General features: G+C 56.0%; 3 protein-coding genes across 3 annotated transcripts; all 3 read left to right on the top strand.

Annotated features, from left to right (window-relative positions):
* Positions 1–1,973: 1,973 nt before the first annotated feature.
* LMJF_29_2310 (enoyl-CoA hydratase/isomerase-like protein) lies at positions 1,974–2,777 on the top strand (the record flags this gene model as incomplete). Its single annotated transcript, XM_003722266.1, has 1 exon — positions 1,974–2,777. The coding sequence occupies one exon, from the start codon at positions 1,974–1,976 to the stop codon at positions 2,775–2,777; it is 804 nt and encodes a 267-aa protein (XP_003722314.1).
* Positions 2,778–5,689: 2,912 nt separating this feature from the next.
* On the top strand, positions 5,690–7,936 carry LMJF_29_2300 (putative ubiquitin hydrolase; the record flags this gene model as incomplete). The annotated part of the gene is made up of 1 exon (XM_003722265.1): positions 5,690–7,936. The coding sequence occupies one exon, from the start codon at positions 5,690–5,692 to the stop codon at positions 7,934–7,936; it is 2,247 nt and encodes a 748-aa protein (XP_003722313.1).
* Positions 7,937–12,708: 4,772 nt separating this feature from the next.
* LMJF_29_2290 (hypothetical protein) lies at positions 12,709–13,947 on the top strand (the record flags this gene model as incomplete). Its single annotated transcript, XM_003722264.1, has 1 exon — positions 12,709–13,947. One exon carries the CDS (start codon positions 12,709–12,711, stop codon positions 13,945–13,947), a length of 1,239 nt encoding a protein of 412 aa, XP_003722312.1.
* Positions 13,948–15,135: the final 1,188 nt, after the last annotated feature.

Here is a 15,135-nt window from a genome sequence, read left to right as displayed (position 1 = left end):
ACCCTTGCGTGACTGGGGAGAGGAAAAGGGGAAGGGGGTGACGTGCGCGAGTGTGTCTGTTGTTACAGCATGATGACGATGCGTTTTTTAGCCTTTTCCTTGTGATTTTGTCTCGGCTTTACCTTCTTCCCTTTTCTCTCGATCTCTCACAAGCAAACCTTCGAGGCTATAAACACTCATGCATCCCTTTTCCTTTTTGGGGCGTTGAAGCACAGGAACACATATGTACATACGAAGAGGAAAGGTGCGTTGTGTCGAGTTTAACGCACGGTGCGTTCGCCGACGAATTATGTAGGCGCACCACGCAGTATCGTTCTCTACATCTTTGCTGTTGTCCTTGTATTGGTCGCTCCCCCTCCGCTTCTCCTTCACCTACATCGGGTTCCTGGCACAGCATGGGGCCGTCTCTGTGTATACTACAGCACGTATCAAACGGATGACGGAAGACCGGGAGAAGATCAAGGTTGGGAAACACATGACGTGAAGGCAGAAGCAGCACTAACAAACAGAAACCCTACACGCACTCCTACAAGCGCGTTCCTTGTAGGATGCCAAGTGAACACAAAAGGACGTGACCGCCGTAGTCTCCTCCCCTTTTTTGTGTTTTATGGAGCAGCGCAGTGAATGCGCGGCGAGGTCTTGCTGAGCTGGTGGTTTGAACCAGCTCACACTCTCTCCCCTTCCCTCTCCTCTCGTTCAGATTGGATGTATGAACCGGTCTCTTTTGTTTCTTCTGCTTTTCCCTCCCTCCCTCCGTTTCTCCTTCATCTTCTTTTCCGCCCTCTTTCTGCCTGTTCTGACGCGGCCCCCGTTTCTTCCGTGTTTTGTCTTCTTCCCCTCCTCTCCGAAAGAGACAATAGCGAACAAACGAAAAAAAAAGATGTCAAGGCCCTTACACTTTCACTTCGTGGAACATGTGTCTCCTGTCTCTCTTGTTCTTCTTCCCCCTTGTTGGCCTCTCTTATCTTTGGGTCTCCTCCTCTTCTCCTTTGCCCCTCCCTCCTCCCTCCCTCCCCCTTCCTCACATAGAGACAAGCATATATATATATATATATATATATATAAGGTTTTCTTCCCTTCGCTCTTTTCGGTCTATGGTACGTCTGTGTGCGTGTGGGTGTCTCTCTCGCTGTGCCTCTTGCCTTCTCCATTTGAATTTTGTTCTATTTGCGTAGCTGTTTCGTTATTTTTCTTTCGTGATTGTCGTTGTGCGTTGACGCGTGTGTCTGTTTATGTCTGTGTGTTTTCGCTTTCGTTTTGTTCTTATCTCGCTCTGAATAGCTCAGAAAACACAACATCCAACATGCAAGGCACACACACACACACACACGCATAATATGAGCAAATCCCTTCTTCCTCATCGCCTCTCCCCCACCCTGCTCACCGTTCTGTTTCCCGACCCTCCACTGCGAGTTGTTGGCCGCGAGTGTGTGCGCATTTGAAGGGAAGAGAGGATGTGGGCCCACACCTTGTACCTTGCGGGAACCTTGTTTTCCCCTCGCCAGTCGCCTTCGCCCAACGGAGATGACCTTGGCCGCAGCGAAGAGGTCAATAGGGCCTGCGCTCCATGCGGTCTGTTACACGTGCTCCACGTTCGTGCGATGCTTGCATCTGTGATCCCGCGCACGTCCAACGGGACATCTGTCCACCCTTCTACATCCATCTTCTTTACCCCCTGCGTCTCCTCGCTGCTGCTGTACTCACTCGAATTCTTGCTTGCGCTTCTGTCTCTTTTCTCCCTTTAGCACCTGCCGTTGACACGCTTGCCCTTCTTCCCCCCTAAATTTTCTCGTCCCTCTCTCTTTTTGCCCACACTATTTCCCTTCTTAACTTCCACACCTACCGAAGACTGACGCACGTGCGAAGCTGCTTTTTCAGCAAGTCCGCCTAAGCCTGCTTCAGCTCCCTTCGCTCCCTCCTCCGCATTCCGATACGCTTAATCGAGTGTCTTTCACTTCCTAATCCCGCCGGTGATGTTCCGCTACTCTCACATGATTCGCTGCGCCGCGCAGCCTGTGGTGAAGGCGTGTCAGGTGGGCCCCGTGGTCACGTTAACTATCAACCGCCCCACCCAGCTTAATGCTCTCAACAGGGCCGTGTCGGAGAGCCTCATGGAAAACTTGGAAAAGTACGACAAGGACCCCTCGTGCTCCGCGTTCATCATCACAGGCGCGGGTCGCGCATTCGTCGCGGGGGCTGATATTAAGTCTATGAAGGATCGCACCTTTTCCGAAAGCGTCCTGTCAAGCGACTTCCAAGCATTGACCCGCATCCGTACCATCGGCAAGCCGATCATTGCGGCGGTCAATGGTTTCGCTCTCGGCGGTGGGTGTGAGCTGGCCATGTCCTGCGACATCATTGTCGCAAGCGAAGAGGCGAAGTTTGGACAGCCCGAGATTAAGCTGGCCACCATTCCAGGACTGGGCGGCACGCAGCGTCTGACGCGCATGATTGGCAAGGCTCGTGCGATGGAGTGGGTTCTCTTGGGCAACACGTACACGGCGGCCGAAGCGGAGCGCGCAGGGATCGTGTCGCGCGTGGTGAAACACGAGGAGCTGATGCCGACGGCCATGCTCATGGCGGAGAAGATCGCAAGCTACAGCCAGATTGCCGTGAAACTGGCCAAAATGGCTGTGAACGAGTCGCAGGAGACGTTGCTCGCGGCTGGTTTGGCGTACGAGTCTATGATTTTCAACTCCACCTTCTCTACTCACGACAGGAAGGAGGGCATGACCGCGTTTGTCGAAAAGCGCGCACCTCAGTTTCAAAACAAGTGAAGTGCTTCCCCGTTTTGCACTCGTGCGCACTCTATCCTCCTTGCTTCCTTCAGGTAGATCGGGGTGAGGGCGGCAAGCGTACCCAACTTCACTTTCCTCGATTGTAGCGAACAGAGCGGTGAGCGAGGGGGTTCGTCAATGGAAATGAGAAGCAGAAGAAAGAAGGGGGAGAATCTATCACGACGTGCAGCAGACAAGGAGAGACGATAGGGATTTTGGACGTTTAGCATTCCCCTCTTTGTTGGCCCCGCCTCACAGAGATGAACAGTGAGAGAAAGGCATCAGGAGAATGTGAGCGTTTAATCGCGCCGCTCCCCTGCCTGCTTCCTTGCTGTTGCTTTTGCTCATTTATTTTATTCATTTATTTATTATTATGAAATTTATTTTCTTTCCGTTGTTGTTGTGCTATCCCTTTGCGTGTTGGATGTGTCGCTCAGCACCTTCTCCTTTAGCCTTTTGTTTTGCTTTCTGGTTTCTCAGTTTGGTGCGCCGCCTGTTTGCCCAAAGCGTTAACGTTGTTGCTCGCTGCTTTTTGTCTGCACCGCACTCGCCATCCCCCACTCCATACACAGTAAAGAGCGTCTCTCATCCCCCTTGTTTGACTGATGTGCTGGGGCTGTCTTGTTTTCTGCGATCTTCTGACATCGATTTGTTACTTCATTGTTTGGGTCGATTAAATCCTTCTCACTCACCTGCACACAAGCTCACCTCTTGCTCGCTCACCGATCGTGATGTCTTCTTGTGTTGGTTTGTAGTCGCGTGTGAAAAAAAAGAAAAGAGGAATAGGAGGGGCAGAGGGGGACGTACCTTGACTACTGCCTCCATGTGCGCGTACGCCTGTTTCTCAGGGTTCCTTTCTGACCGGGGCAAGCTACGTGTACCTCTTCTCCTTCCCATGCTCAAGAATGTGTATCCCAAAACTTCTTAGGCACCCCCTCCCGTATTGCGCCAACCACATTCTCCAAGACGCGTTTGTTTCTCTTCTGTCGCACAGCCTGAGGAGGGAGAGGTGCCAAACGGAGCTGAAAGGGGGCACAGCGAGAAACGCGGGATGAAGTTTGGGAGTACGGGAGAAGGGAGTGCATACATGTACACGCTGCCTTCCTCCCAACGTCCTATTTCATCATCTTCACGTCATCTGTTTGTGCGTTTAGTGTAGCATCACGGTGACTCCCATCAGGAAGCCCTTTCCACCCCCTCCTGCTCCTCCTCCTTTCTGTGCCGCGCTCCACGGCTGCTCCTTTCACTTCTCACAACTGGCACCCTTTTTCGCTCTGTGCTCTCACGCCGATTCTCTTTTGTTCCCCTCTGTTTTGCGCACTTTGTTAGCGAAACAAACAGCATAGAAAGTGCCGGTTGTGACCGTGGTGTCTATTCATGGCCTCCCCCGGGCCCCGGCCTCGACTCTCTTTATCTCTTTTCGTACACCTTTTCGCTGCATTCCCCCTTTCCTCCTGCACACGTTCGAACGTTCTCTCTCTCTCTATTGTTGTCGTTTGCTGTTTTACCCCTTCCCGCCTCGTTTCCTTTCCTCTACTCCCCTTCCCCTTTCACCTGACTTCGCAACCAGATGTTTTCTCTTGTCTGCTCTCTCGCTTCGCATACCATTGCCCTGAAGTGCTTTTCGTCTTTTCTCTCTCGATGACTCACGTACTCGCACGTCCTGTAGTCACTCATCGCTTGCTGCTTCAAGTATATGCGCACTGCGTTCCTTTTTTGTTGCTCTCTTTCTCCTCTCTCCACCCGGTGAAGCGGAGAGGGGACACACCCCTCCGTGCGTGGTACCTCAGGGCCAGTGCACCCCCCCCCTCCCACTCTGCGTGGGGAAGCCAAGCAGCCTCTCCCTATCCCCCTGCCGATGCCGAGCCGCCTCTGGTGGTGGCAGGGCCGAGTGCCTACGACGTGGAGGGAGGCCAGAGCGGTTTGCCGCTGCGGATGTCGGCGGCCAGGTCGTATACGGCGTTGCGTCGGCGCGACCCGCGACGGCGAATGCGCTGGTGCCATCCATGTGATGGGCGACGTGTCAGCGCGACTCGTACGTATCCCACCCCCGGGCCTCACACTGCCCCACTGGTGTGGGGCGCCTGAGTGCGCGACCGCGCGGAGACGCACTGGGTAGCGACCCGCGATGCGTGGGTTGGGGGGGGGGCGAGTAGAGTCTCGCACAGGGGCGGTGTTGGGATGACTGCGTCGGCGCATTGCTGTAGCACGTGTGTGTCTAGCGCTGCTTCGCCCCACGCGGATGGGGCCTGCGACAGACCTGGCGGGTAGAGCGGAGTTTGGATTCATGCTTTACGGCAGAGAATGACGGAGACGGTGAGAAAAGCAAAATTTCCTCCCCCTTTTTGGTTGCTCGCATGTTTATTTGCGACCACACAGCTGATTAAAGGAAGTGCAAATACAGAAGAATATACTGCAGGGAGACGGCGGCGGGATCGACTGTTCCTCCAGTTATACAGGCGCTAGAGCTCCCCATCTCGTGTCCGTATACCTGCTGAGTATGTATGTGCTCTACCCTTTTCGGGCATCAGCAAACCCTCTCGCATTCACACCTTCATGCTCCCTCTCCCCATAGTGGTGCAGGGCGGCTCTGCCTCCTTCCCCACGTCACGTGATTCCTCCATGCCGCCTTCGCCGTTGCGGCGCTGTTGATCGTTCTGTTACCCTCTCTGTCCCTCGGCGTGTGCGTCGCACGTGGCTGCATTACAACATTAGCGCTCTGTTTTCGTTTCTTCTCTCGCGTTCGTGTGTGCTGTCGAAACACATTCTCTCTTTACTTGCTGCATTCGTGCCCTTTCCCCTCCACCCTTCTTCCACCTTTGCAGCCAAATCCCTTTACATATCTGTCTGTGCGCATCCCTGTCTTCGCATCTTTGTGTGTTACCAGCGGCCTCCCGGATCGCACGCGCACAATGCCGTTCCCTGTGACGCAGGAGGCGTGTCCTCACGCGTGGAGTGACTCTGCCATAGTGACCCCGTTCCCCGGAAAGACAGTGCACCGCGACGAGTGCGCGTACTGCTGCCGCACGTGCCGTCAAGGCGACGGAGTCTATGTATGTATGGCATGCCACACGGGTCTGTGTTGCGAGCACCTGGAGAAGCACATGAGGGTGCACGGGGAGCACGCCATGTACACAACCGTCAAGAAGCTCGCCGCAAAGGAAACGGATGAGGTGAAGGACGTGAATTACCTTGGTGTAGTGGCCCCCGCGGAGTACGAGACGGCGGTGTGCTGCGCGGATTGCCAGGTGCAGTTTGCGCAAGTACCGGACCTAGCTGTGGAGGCGTACAGCGGCATCATCAACGCGCCGGAGCCAGGCGCGCAGGATAGCGCAGCTGATGGCGGTGTGGGCCGCCTGCAGAAGCCGCAATGCCCTCACCTGGTGTGCCTCGAACAGCTGGCGAGCCCCTTTGCTGTTTGCCCGCCCACTTCCGACGACATCTGCTCTGTGGAGATGTGCGGATGCAACGTGAACAACTGGATGTGCGTCACGTGCGGTGCAATCGGTTGCCCTCGTCCCGAGGCAGGGGGCCAGGGCCATGCACTGCAGCACTATAAGCTGACAGGACACCCGGCATGTGTCAAGCTTGGTACCATCACCGCGCAGGGCGCCGACTACTATTGCTACGCCTGCGACGATGACGTTGATGACGTACACTTCGCAGCCCACATGGCACACTTTGGCATTGACGTACAAACTGCCAAGAAGACCGCCAAGACGATGGGCGAGCTCGAGTACGACTACTCCTCGCAGTTTGACTTCAACAAGATCACGGAGGCCGGCGTGTCCTTGGTGCCATCCTACGGCCCAGGCCACACTGGCATCGAGAATATTGGCAACAGCTGCTACCTCGCATCCGTTGTGCAGTGCCTTATGTCGCTGGGCCCGTTCCAGCGCTCCTTCTTTCCGGCTAAGTCGACCCCGCATCAGGCGCAGTGCACCGCGGATCCGTACAACTGCCACCACTGCCAGACGGAGCGTGTGGCGGCCGGCTTGCTCTCCGGTGAGTTCAGCCGGGAAGGCCACGAGCTCACCAACGGCATCTGCCCCCGCCTCTTTAAGAAGGTGTACGCCCACCAGCACCCTGAGTTCTCTACCGGCGCTCAGCAGGATGCTCAGGAGTACCTGCTCTACCTGCTGGAAGAGATGCATCGGCACGTGCGCCTCAACAGCAGCGGCAGCACCAGTGCCGGCCATGTGCCGCAGCAGATTCACCCGTCTGGTGTCATGGAGATGGTGATTGAACAGCGTATGCAGTGCAGCAAGTGCCAGCGAGTGCGCTACACGTACGAGACGGACAAATGCCTATCCTTGCCGATCCCGATCGATCCAGTGCCGGCCTCGTCTGCTGCGGCTGCTGCAAGCGAGGCAGAGATGGACGCGACACGGCCTCGGTGCTCGCTGGAGGACTGCCTGCAAGCAGCCACCTCGCCGAGCGGCATCGAGTGCCGGTGCGAAGCATGCCTTGAATCGGCCGTGTACTACACCGTCACCCGTCTCGCCAGCTTCCCAGATGTTCTGCCAGTGTACATTCGCCGCACGTACTTCGACATGACTGCCCACAACACAAAGAAAATGGATGCATATGTGGAGGTGCCGCAGAAGCTCGATTTGGAGGCTTACCGCGGCACTGGGCTGCAGCCAGGTGAGGTGCTGATGCCTGCTTCGTCGGTCTCCCCTGCACGACAGCCTACGGTAGATGCCCTCGCGGGCGCTCCGCAGCAGGAAGTAGATGAGGTGGCACTGGTGTCGGTGGTTAGCATGGGGATCGAGATGGACGTCGCGCGCTACGCCCTCTTACAGACGAACATGAACGTTGAGCGCGCTATCGACTACATATTCAGCCATCCGCACATCGCGGACGAGATCAAGTCCGTGCCACCGCTGCACGCCGAGGAGCAGCAGCAGCGTTTGGCGCCGACCCACAACGCTACTTCAGTGCGCGCTCCACAGCCGGCTACCGATGGGGCCGCCTCGTACGAGCTCACAGCGATGATCAGTCACATGGGTGCGAGTGCGCGGACGGGGCATTACGTTTGCCACATCAAGGATGGCGCGACGGGCAAGTGGCTCCTATTTAATGATGAAAAGGTGGGTGAGTCGCAGAACCCGCCCTTCTCCCTGGCGTCGCTGTACTTTTTCCAACGCAAGGCGTAAGACATTTTGACTCTGACGTCCTTCTCTTTTACCTGTTCGACGAGTACAATCCTCCATGGGCACGTGCGTGGGTGAAATTAATCGTCCGGAGTGTTGCGTCGGTGTGTGTGTGTGTGTGTGTGTGTGTGCACGGCAAGAGAGCTTGTTCCCAGACATCGCGCGGTGATGCTCTCGATTACAGCCTCCTCCACCGTCACTCTCCGTGTCGCTCCTCCTCCCTTTCGTCCATCATGTGGTGCTTTGTGCCTCTCACGTTTCTTGTCTTTTTTCCTCCTGTTTTGGTGCATTTTCGCTGATTGCGGTGGCTTCATTTTCGTCGTCTGCGTCTCCACGCGTTTTCCAGGCTCCGCAGAGAGTCTCCGCCATCTATTGTTCCCCCCTTTTTTCCCCTCCAGCGGGGGAAGACAATGGCATCCATATCTTCGGGACTAGCAGAGGCACCGAAAACGCGCTAGCGTCAGCAGAGATGACTCGGGAGAGCAGGCGCGGACTCTGCGCCAGAGCCCATGAGTTCCGTGAGTGACGCCGCCAACTCTTTTGCGCCTCTCTCACCTCCATTTGTACTGACGTATTCACCTCCGGTGCGAAGACCACAGACAGTTAAACACACCTTTAAGGGCCTGGTAGGTTGAAGTATATGCCCCCCCCCCCCCACACACACACCGACACCACTGTCAGCAGTCAGAGGAAGGGTAGCGCGGCTTACCCGTCCTTCTGTGCTTTGAAGTGCCCTTTCAGACGCGCTTTGCTCACTCTCGCTCTCGCTCTCGCTCCTCCTATTGGTGCGTGCCGTGCATCATCGCCACCCTCACCCCCGACATTTCTCTTTCTCATCGCACAAACTCCTCTCTCTCTCTCACACGCGCACACATACGCACACTGACTTGGGCATTCCAGCAAGAACGTGCAACGTCCACACCAGCAAACAAGCAGACACTTCTGCACACCCGTGTACACGCCTCTCTATTCCTTGAGCATATGTTTTTCTTCTCTCCCACTTGTCAGACTCCAACAAGCTATGAAAACAAGCCTGCATCCCACACTCACTCGGTTTTCCGTCCGCTGACTACCACTGTGGGCGCAGCTCCTCGCTCCTTTTCGTTCGTTTCTGGCGTCATCAAGTTGGTTTGCTATCGTCTCTTTCACTGCTATTGTTCGTCTTTTTGCCTTGCCTACAGTCCAACTGCCCTCGCTTCCTCTCTTGGTTGCTTCCCCAAGCACACACACATACACGAATCTGTGATACCCACGCATTCCGATCGTAGCTGAGTATCCACAGGGGGAAGGGGGACCTGGAGCGTAGCAAGACAAACAGGCGCGTGCGCAAAGAGCGAAGGACAGAAGAAACGCAAACAATAACAGTGCACGCAGCGCTACAGTGCTTACGCAACAGGTGTGTGTGTGTGTGTGTGTGTCTATGACGGAGGTCGAACCGCAACCCGGGAAGTCCACACAGGCAGGAGAAGCTTGTCATCATTGCCCGCGGCGCCTAGTTCGATGGGGGAGGGGACACTGCTCTCATTCCATTCTTCCGTGAGAGGAAGAAGCTCATCGTTTGTAGTTTGTGCTGCGCTCTTCATCTCCCTTTATTTCAACCGGCTTGACAGAAAGGGGGCCGGGCTGCCATCAGCGCTGTGATGGTAGTTTCGACGAGTGTGCCCCTATACCTACTCCTTTGCGTACCTCTTCCTCGATGACGGCGGGCTACATCGCCGCCCTTCCGCGTCTTGAGTGTGCGTGCACGTTTTCGAAAGCGAACTTTTAAGTTTGTGTTTTGCGCGTCATTCTCTCTTGGTCTTGCTTCTCCTCTTGCCCCTCTCCCTCTCATCCTCATTGTTATCAACGTGTTTTGCTTCTCCTTTGAAAGAGCCGTCTGCCGCTTGTTTCTGTAGTTGCCGACCCATGCAACCCTCCCTCTCCGCAGCCTTGTATGCCTCTTTCTCTCGCTATCCTCGAGCACCTGTGCGTCCGTATGTGCCTCTTGCGGTGCCCTTGACTTTGGACTCCTTTTTCTCCCCTCTTGAAGTCTTCAACCGTGATGACAGGGGGGGGGACACACCCCTCCATGCGCGGTACCTCAGGGCCAGTGCACCCCCCCCCCCTCCCACTCTGCGTGGGGAAGCCAAGCAGCCTCTCCCTATTCCCCTGCCGATGCCGAGCCGCCTCTGGTGGTGGCAGGGCCAGGTGCCTACGACGTGGAGGGAGGCCAGAGCGGTTTGCCGCTGCGGATGTCGGCGGCCAGGTCGTATACGGCGTTGCGTCGGCGCGACCTGCGACAGCGAATGCGCTGGTGCCATCCATGTGATGGGCGACGTGTCAGCGCGACTCGTACGTATCCCACCCCCGGGCCTCACACTGCCCCACTGGTGTGGGGCGCCTGAGTGCGCGACCGCGCGGAGACGCACTGGGTAGCGACCCGCGATGCGTGGGTTGGGGGGGGGCGAGTAGAGTCTCGCAGAGGGGCGGTGTTGGGATGACTGCGTCGGCGCATTGCTGTAGCACGTGTGTGTCCAGCGCTGCTTCGCCCCACGTGGATGGGGCCTGCGACAGACTTGGTGGGTAGAGCTGAGTGGAGTTTCACGTATGTTGTGCGTCAGAGATGGTGGGCACTTTGAAGGAAGAAGTCATGACCTCTCCTGTTTTGAGTGTTGCTTTGCTGCTGCTGCTTACGGTACCTTTGTGATCGGTACGTGTGTATTGGACTCGTTGCGGCTCATCGTCCTCCCTCTTCTCAATCCGGTGTTGCTCACTCGTGAAAGTGTCACAGAAAACAAGGCGATGCCCGTGTCTTTTCTGTACCTGTGCTTATGTAGAAAAGCTCACTTCTCTACAGTTTTTGCTGCACCACTTTCTTCGCGCACTTGTTGTGCTCGTGCGCGCGATTTTTTCCATTTAGCGTGTGCTTCCTCTCTGCTGTTTTTTCGACCTCGTTTTTCCTCTGTGCTCCAGCTCCCCATGTATGCGCCCTATAACCTTCCGTGTGCGTGTGTGTGCTTTGGGTCCGCCCCCTGCTACGCTGGCTTGGCTAATTTTGTTTGCCTCTGAGTTTTCTTCCTCTTCTGGTGCCACGAGTGTGAGTGTCCACCTGTTCGTGTGCAGGGGTGCGTGCGTGTGTGTATGCGTGTGCAACGCTTGCTGTGTGTGTGTCTCTCTTTGCCGTGTACCTCTTTCACTCCCTTGTCTTTTCTTATATCGTGCCCAACTGGGCCACCCCCTCTGTGTGTCTTTGTGGGTTGCTGTTTTTTCTCTTCACCTCACCTCACCTCACCTTTGTCGGCCTTGGCGGACTCCTCGTGTACAGTACACCGTTACTTCACCGTGGCGAAGGCGTTGCCTGGGGCACTGAATGCCGACGTCGAACTCCCGCGCGCACTCTCCTTCTTGTTTTCTTTGTTTCTCCTCTTCATCCAGCAGGCAGGCGCACAAGTCCCTGCGGAAGGACTATGGCTTTCCTCTCTTTGTTCGTAGTGCTCTTTTCTGTGGACATCGCGGTGCGACGAGATTGGGGCACGATCGACTAGTCTTTTCTTCCTCCCGTGGAAGCAGGATTTCTCTACTACCTGTCACGGCTACGTCTGGTTTTCATTTTCTTTGAGAGGGGACCACAGTGGCCTTATGGGTCCCTTCTCCCTCGCTATTTCCGCTGTTCGTGCCTTCAAAGTAAGTCCCGCTCATCCGACCCCTTTCATGTTTTTGCCCGATGAGACAGGAAGCTGGGAGGAGAGATTGTACCACATTCTTGTTAGGACATCAACACAACATATACGGTTATCGATGGTCTTGTGTAAAAGACGCATTCTGTTCCTACCGCTACGGCCTCGATGTAAGCGGCGCGATCGCACACACCCCCAGAAGTCGGATCGATGGACATGAGTATGCTGGCTCACTCACAGACTCGGTGTCACTCTCTCTCCCCCGTTTGTCCATCTCTCTCTTCTCACACAAACGCTGGCGAAGGAAAGGAAGTGTCCACACGCACACGCCATCTCTCTGCGCTGTCATTGATATGATGCTGTGTCCCCCTCCCCCTCCCTCCCCTTTTATCTCGCCTTTCGCCGCCTCTCCATATTGTCTTTTTTTGTTTGTATATATGTGTTTTCTAGCGTTTAGGTAGCGGGGAACGATATCGAACAGGCCAAAATACAAATCTGCGATAGACAAGCGGGAGAGCAAGGAACGAAAAGAAGTAGTGAGTCACTTTGAGAAAGAGGTGCGCACACCGGCGGCTTCTACACACAGAGACCCTGATCCCACGAAGATTCCCAATCACGCGGTAGCTCCTTTGCGTGCCATCGTGGTAGCTTGTCTTTTCACCTTGTGGTGGCTGCTCTCTCTCTCTCTCTTCTTCTTCGTTTTCTTCATTTTCTTTTCCCTGCTCCCGTTTCCTTCCTCATTCGCTATTGCTCTCTGTTGTTCTCTGCCAACCTCTCCGCATCGGATCCCTGCAGAAAGGCTTCTTCTAAATAGAGCAGGCCAGGCTGAAAAGTGTTAGAGAGGGGTGCTGCTACTGCAGCCGCGGCGTCTCTCTTTGTTTTTGTTTTTTTTTTCCTTTTTCTTCTTCTTCGTGTCTTCTGTGCCGTTTCCCCCCCCCCGTGAGTGTGTGCGTCTGGGGATTTGTGCCTTTTTCATTGTTGTTGTAAGTGGTCGCCTTCGTTGTCTTTTGTGTTTGCGTGCGTGCACGCTTTCAGCACTCCTCCTCGCGTGGGTGCTGTGAGTGTTGGTAAGCGTGTGCAGCGCGTCTCTCTTCACCGTGTCATCCCCCCCCCCTGTCCATGTTTAATCCATACGATCCACGAAGGGTCTTCATCGATCCGAACCCGAGTAGCGCCTCTATCTCTTTTCCGTACGCTTCTGCCACAGACTCTGCCCAGGTGCCACATGGGCCCCTGCCTGAGGGCAACATTTTGTATCTGACGCCGCCTTATCCCTCACAGGTGTCCAGGACCCCATCGGCTTCCAACAGCATAACAGAGTTCTCCAATTCGCAGCTGCTGGGGATTCACTCGGCGAAGCACAAGACCGGCGAGACATCCACCGCGGCTACCATTGGCACCCCAGCCACCAACGCCGCGTCCGTTTCCCTTGTGAACTTAATGCAGCCCCCACAGCCGCCGTCTAACGTCTCGTACGATCCTGCTCGGATGAGCAGTAGCACAGCGACGCCTTTCTCACGATACCCCGCAACGCAGCCAGGGTTCTCGCAGCCCAACACACCCATGCAGGCCACGCAGCCACAGATGCTGCAGCAACCATTCGTGCTGCAGGCCCACTCTCCCTCGCAACCCTTTACCGCATCGAGCGCCGCAGCCACCCCGCCGGCGAGGCAGAGGCTCATGCTCATCTCTGGTCCCGCCCCGGCGACGTCGATGAACCCCTTCTACCCGTATCAGGCCGCGGCAGGCACTACCGCGGCTATGCAGAGCGGCTCTTCCCATCAGCCGCCCTCGACGACTACTCAGCTTATTTCACCTCTGCCACTCACCTCGCCCACCTCACAAGGACACTCCGGGAGTGGAAACTTCGCATACGTGGTGGAGTCCGGCTCACCTGCTCCGCTTCTCGCGTATTCGGTGTCTCAGCCGTCCTTTGTCCGCGTCGCCAGCCAGCCCTGGCCGCCTGCCGCAGCCGTGCCCATGCTATCGAGCGCCTCGGGAACGCCGACGATGGCACCGCGTGAGAGCACCTTGGGCGTCGACGCGGCCTCGCTACAGTCTCCAACGCAACAGCCGTTTGCCACATCGGCCGCTATGGGGTCACAGAGTCACTGCCCCGGCTCTTTTCTTGCCTCCCCGGAAGCGGGCCCAACCAGCACGTCTCCCGCGCGCGCCGGGGGCACGACGGCAGCAGCGGGCGGCTCGCCAGACGGCATGCAGCCTGCGGCCCTTGGTGTACGAAATTTCTCTGCACCAGAGCCTGTAGGAAGCTGCCTGTTACCGAACGTGCCCCTCGACCCCATCATCCCACCACTAGCTCTGCCTTGTCCGCGGTGGGGCAAGCTTCCGCGTTCGTAGTCGGACGTGACGTGACGTGCGCCACGCCACTGCAGCGGGGGTGGTGAACTAGTGCTTTCCGCAGGGGCCGAAACGTTGCTGGTTATCCCTCTTCTCCTTTCGGCAAGGTTCTCGGCTTGTACTCGTCTGCAGAAGGGAAGGAGTCCGGTGGTTGTGTGCGCGTGTTGCGCTGAACCTTACGTTTTAGAGGAACCCACGCACCCCCCCTCTGTCTGTACTCCCCCACCTCTTTTTTGCGTTGACAGGGATTTTTGTTTTTCTTCCTTTCTGCGTTTGCTGTGTCGGCCGTATGCTCGTCTGAGTTTGTGTGCGTGCTGCGTTTCTTCGCCACAGTTGTACCGCCTGCCGCTCTCCCCCCTACTCTTCCCCTCCCCCCACTTGCTCGCCCATTCGCTGCTTTGTTTTTGTTTGTTTTTCTCCCTCCCCCCTTTTCGCATAATATGGCGAGCGGCGGCTCATGTAAGCATGAGTGCAGGTTAGCGCGCACCCTTTGTGCTGAGATATGCTCCCCACCTGTTTCTCTCTCCTTTTTCCTTTCTCTGGTGTACCTTCTTCTTTTAGCACCTTTCCCCTTTCCTCTCGTTATGCTGCTGTGTAGATGTATACATATATGTGTGCCTGTGCGTTTTCTTTCTCCTTTTCGATTGCACTACCCCCCTCCTCCCCGTGAGAGCTCCGTCCCCCTCTCTTGCATACTTTTTTTGTCTGTTTGGGTTTTCGTTTGTGTGCGTGTGTGGGCGCTGTTTGTTTTAGTTTCACTGCCTCGCGCTGCGTCACATCCTCTTTTGGTGTCTCGTTGAACTATGTTTCATGTTCGCTTCGGGGGAGGGGTGGAAGGGGAGGGGGAAGCCCTTGCCACCCCTTCCTTCCTTCTCCTACCCCTCCTCTCTGCTTTGTATGCCATGTCGTCGTACACTCTTGTCCACCACTCTCTCTCTCTCTCTCTCCTTCTCTTCCCCCCTTTCCCCTACGCTAACAAGATCTTTTTTAGCTTCTTTTCACGTTGCGTCCGCATTCCTCTTCTGCCACTCTCCCACTCCCGTCTTTTCACAGGGCATTCCGCGGATTCGTCTCCGTTTTCTTTGACCTTTCTCCTCCCCCCTCATTTTTCCTTCGATACCGTTTGCCGTTGGTTCCACATGGTGATTTCGCTGCGCTGTATCGCCTCTGCCTCCTGTCAGGGTTATG

This window comes from Leishmania major, chromosome 29 (assembly GCF_000002725.2).
Source record: "Leishmania major strain Friedlin complete genome, chromosome 29".
Classification (NCBI taxonomy): domain Eukaryota; phylum Euglenozoa; class Kinetoplastea; order Trypanosomatida; family Trypanosomatidae; genus Leishmania; species Leishmania major.
The sequence above is the reverse complement of the archived record's forward strand: the minus strand, read 5'-3'. Positions and strand labels throughout refer to the sequence as shown.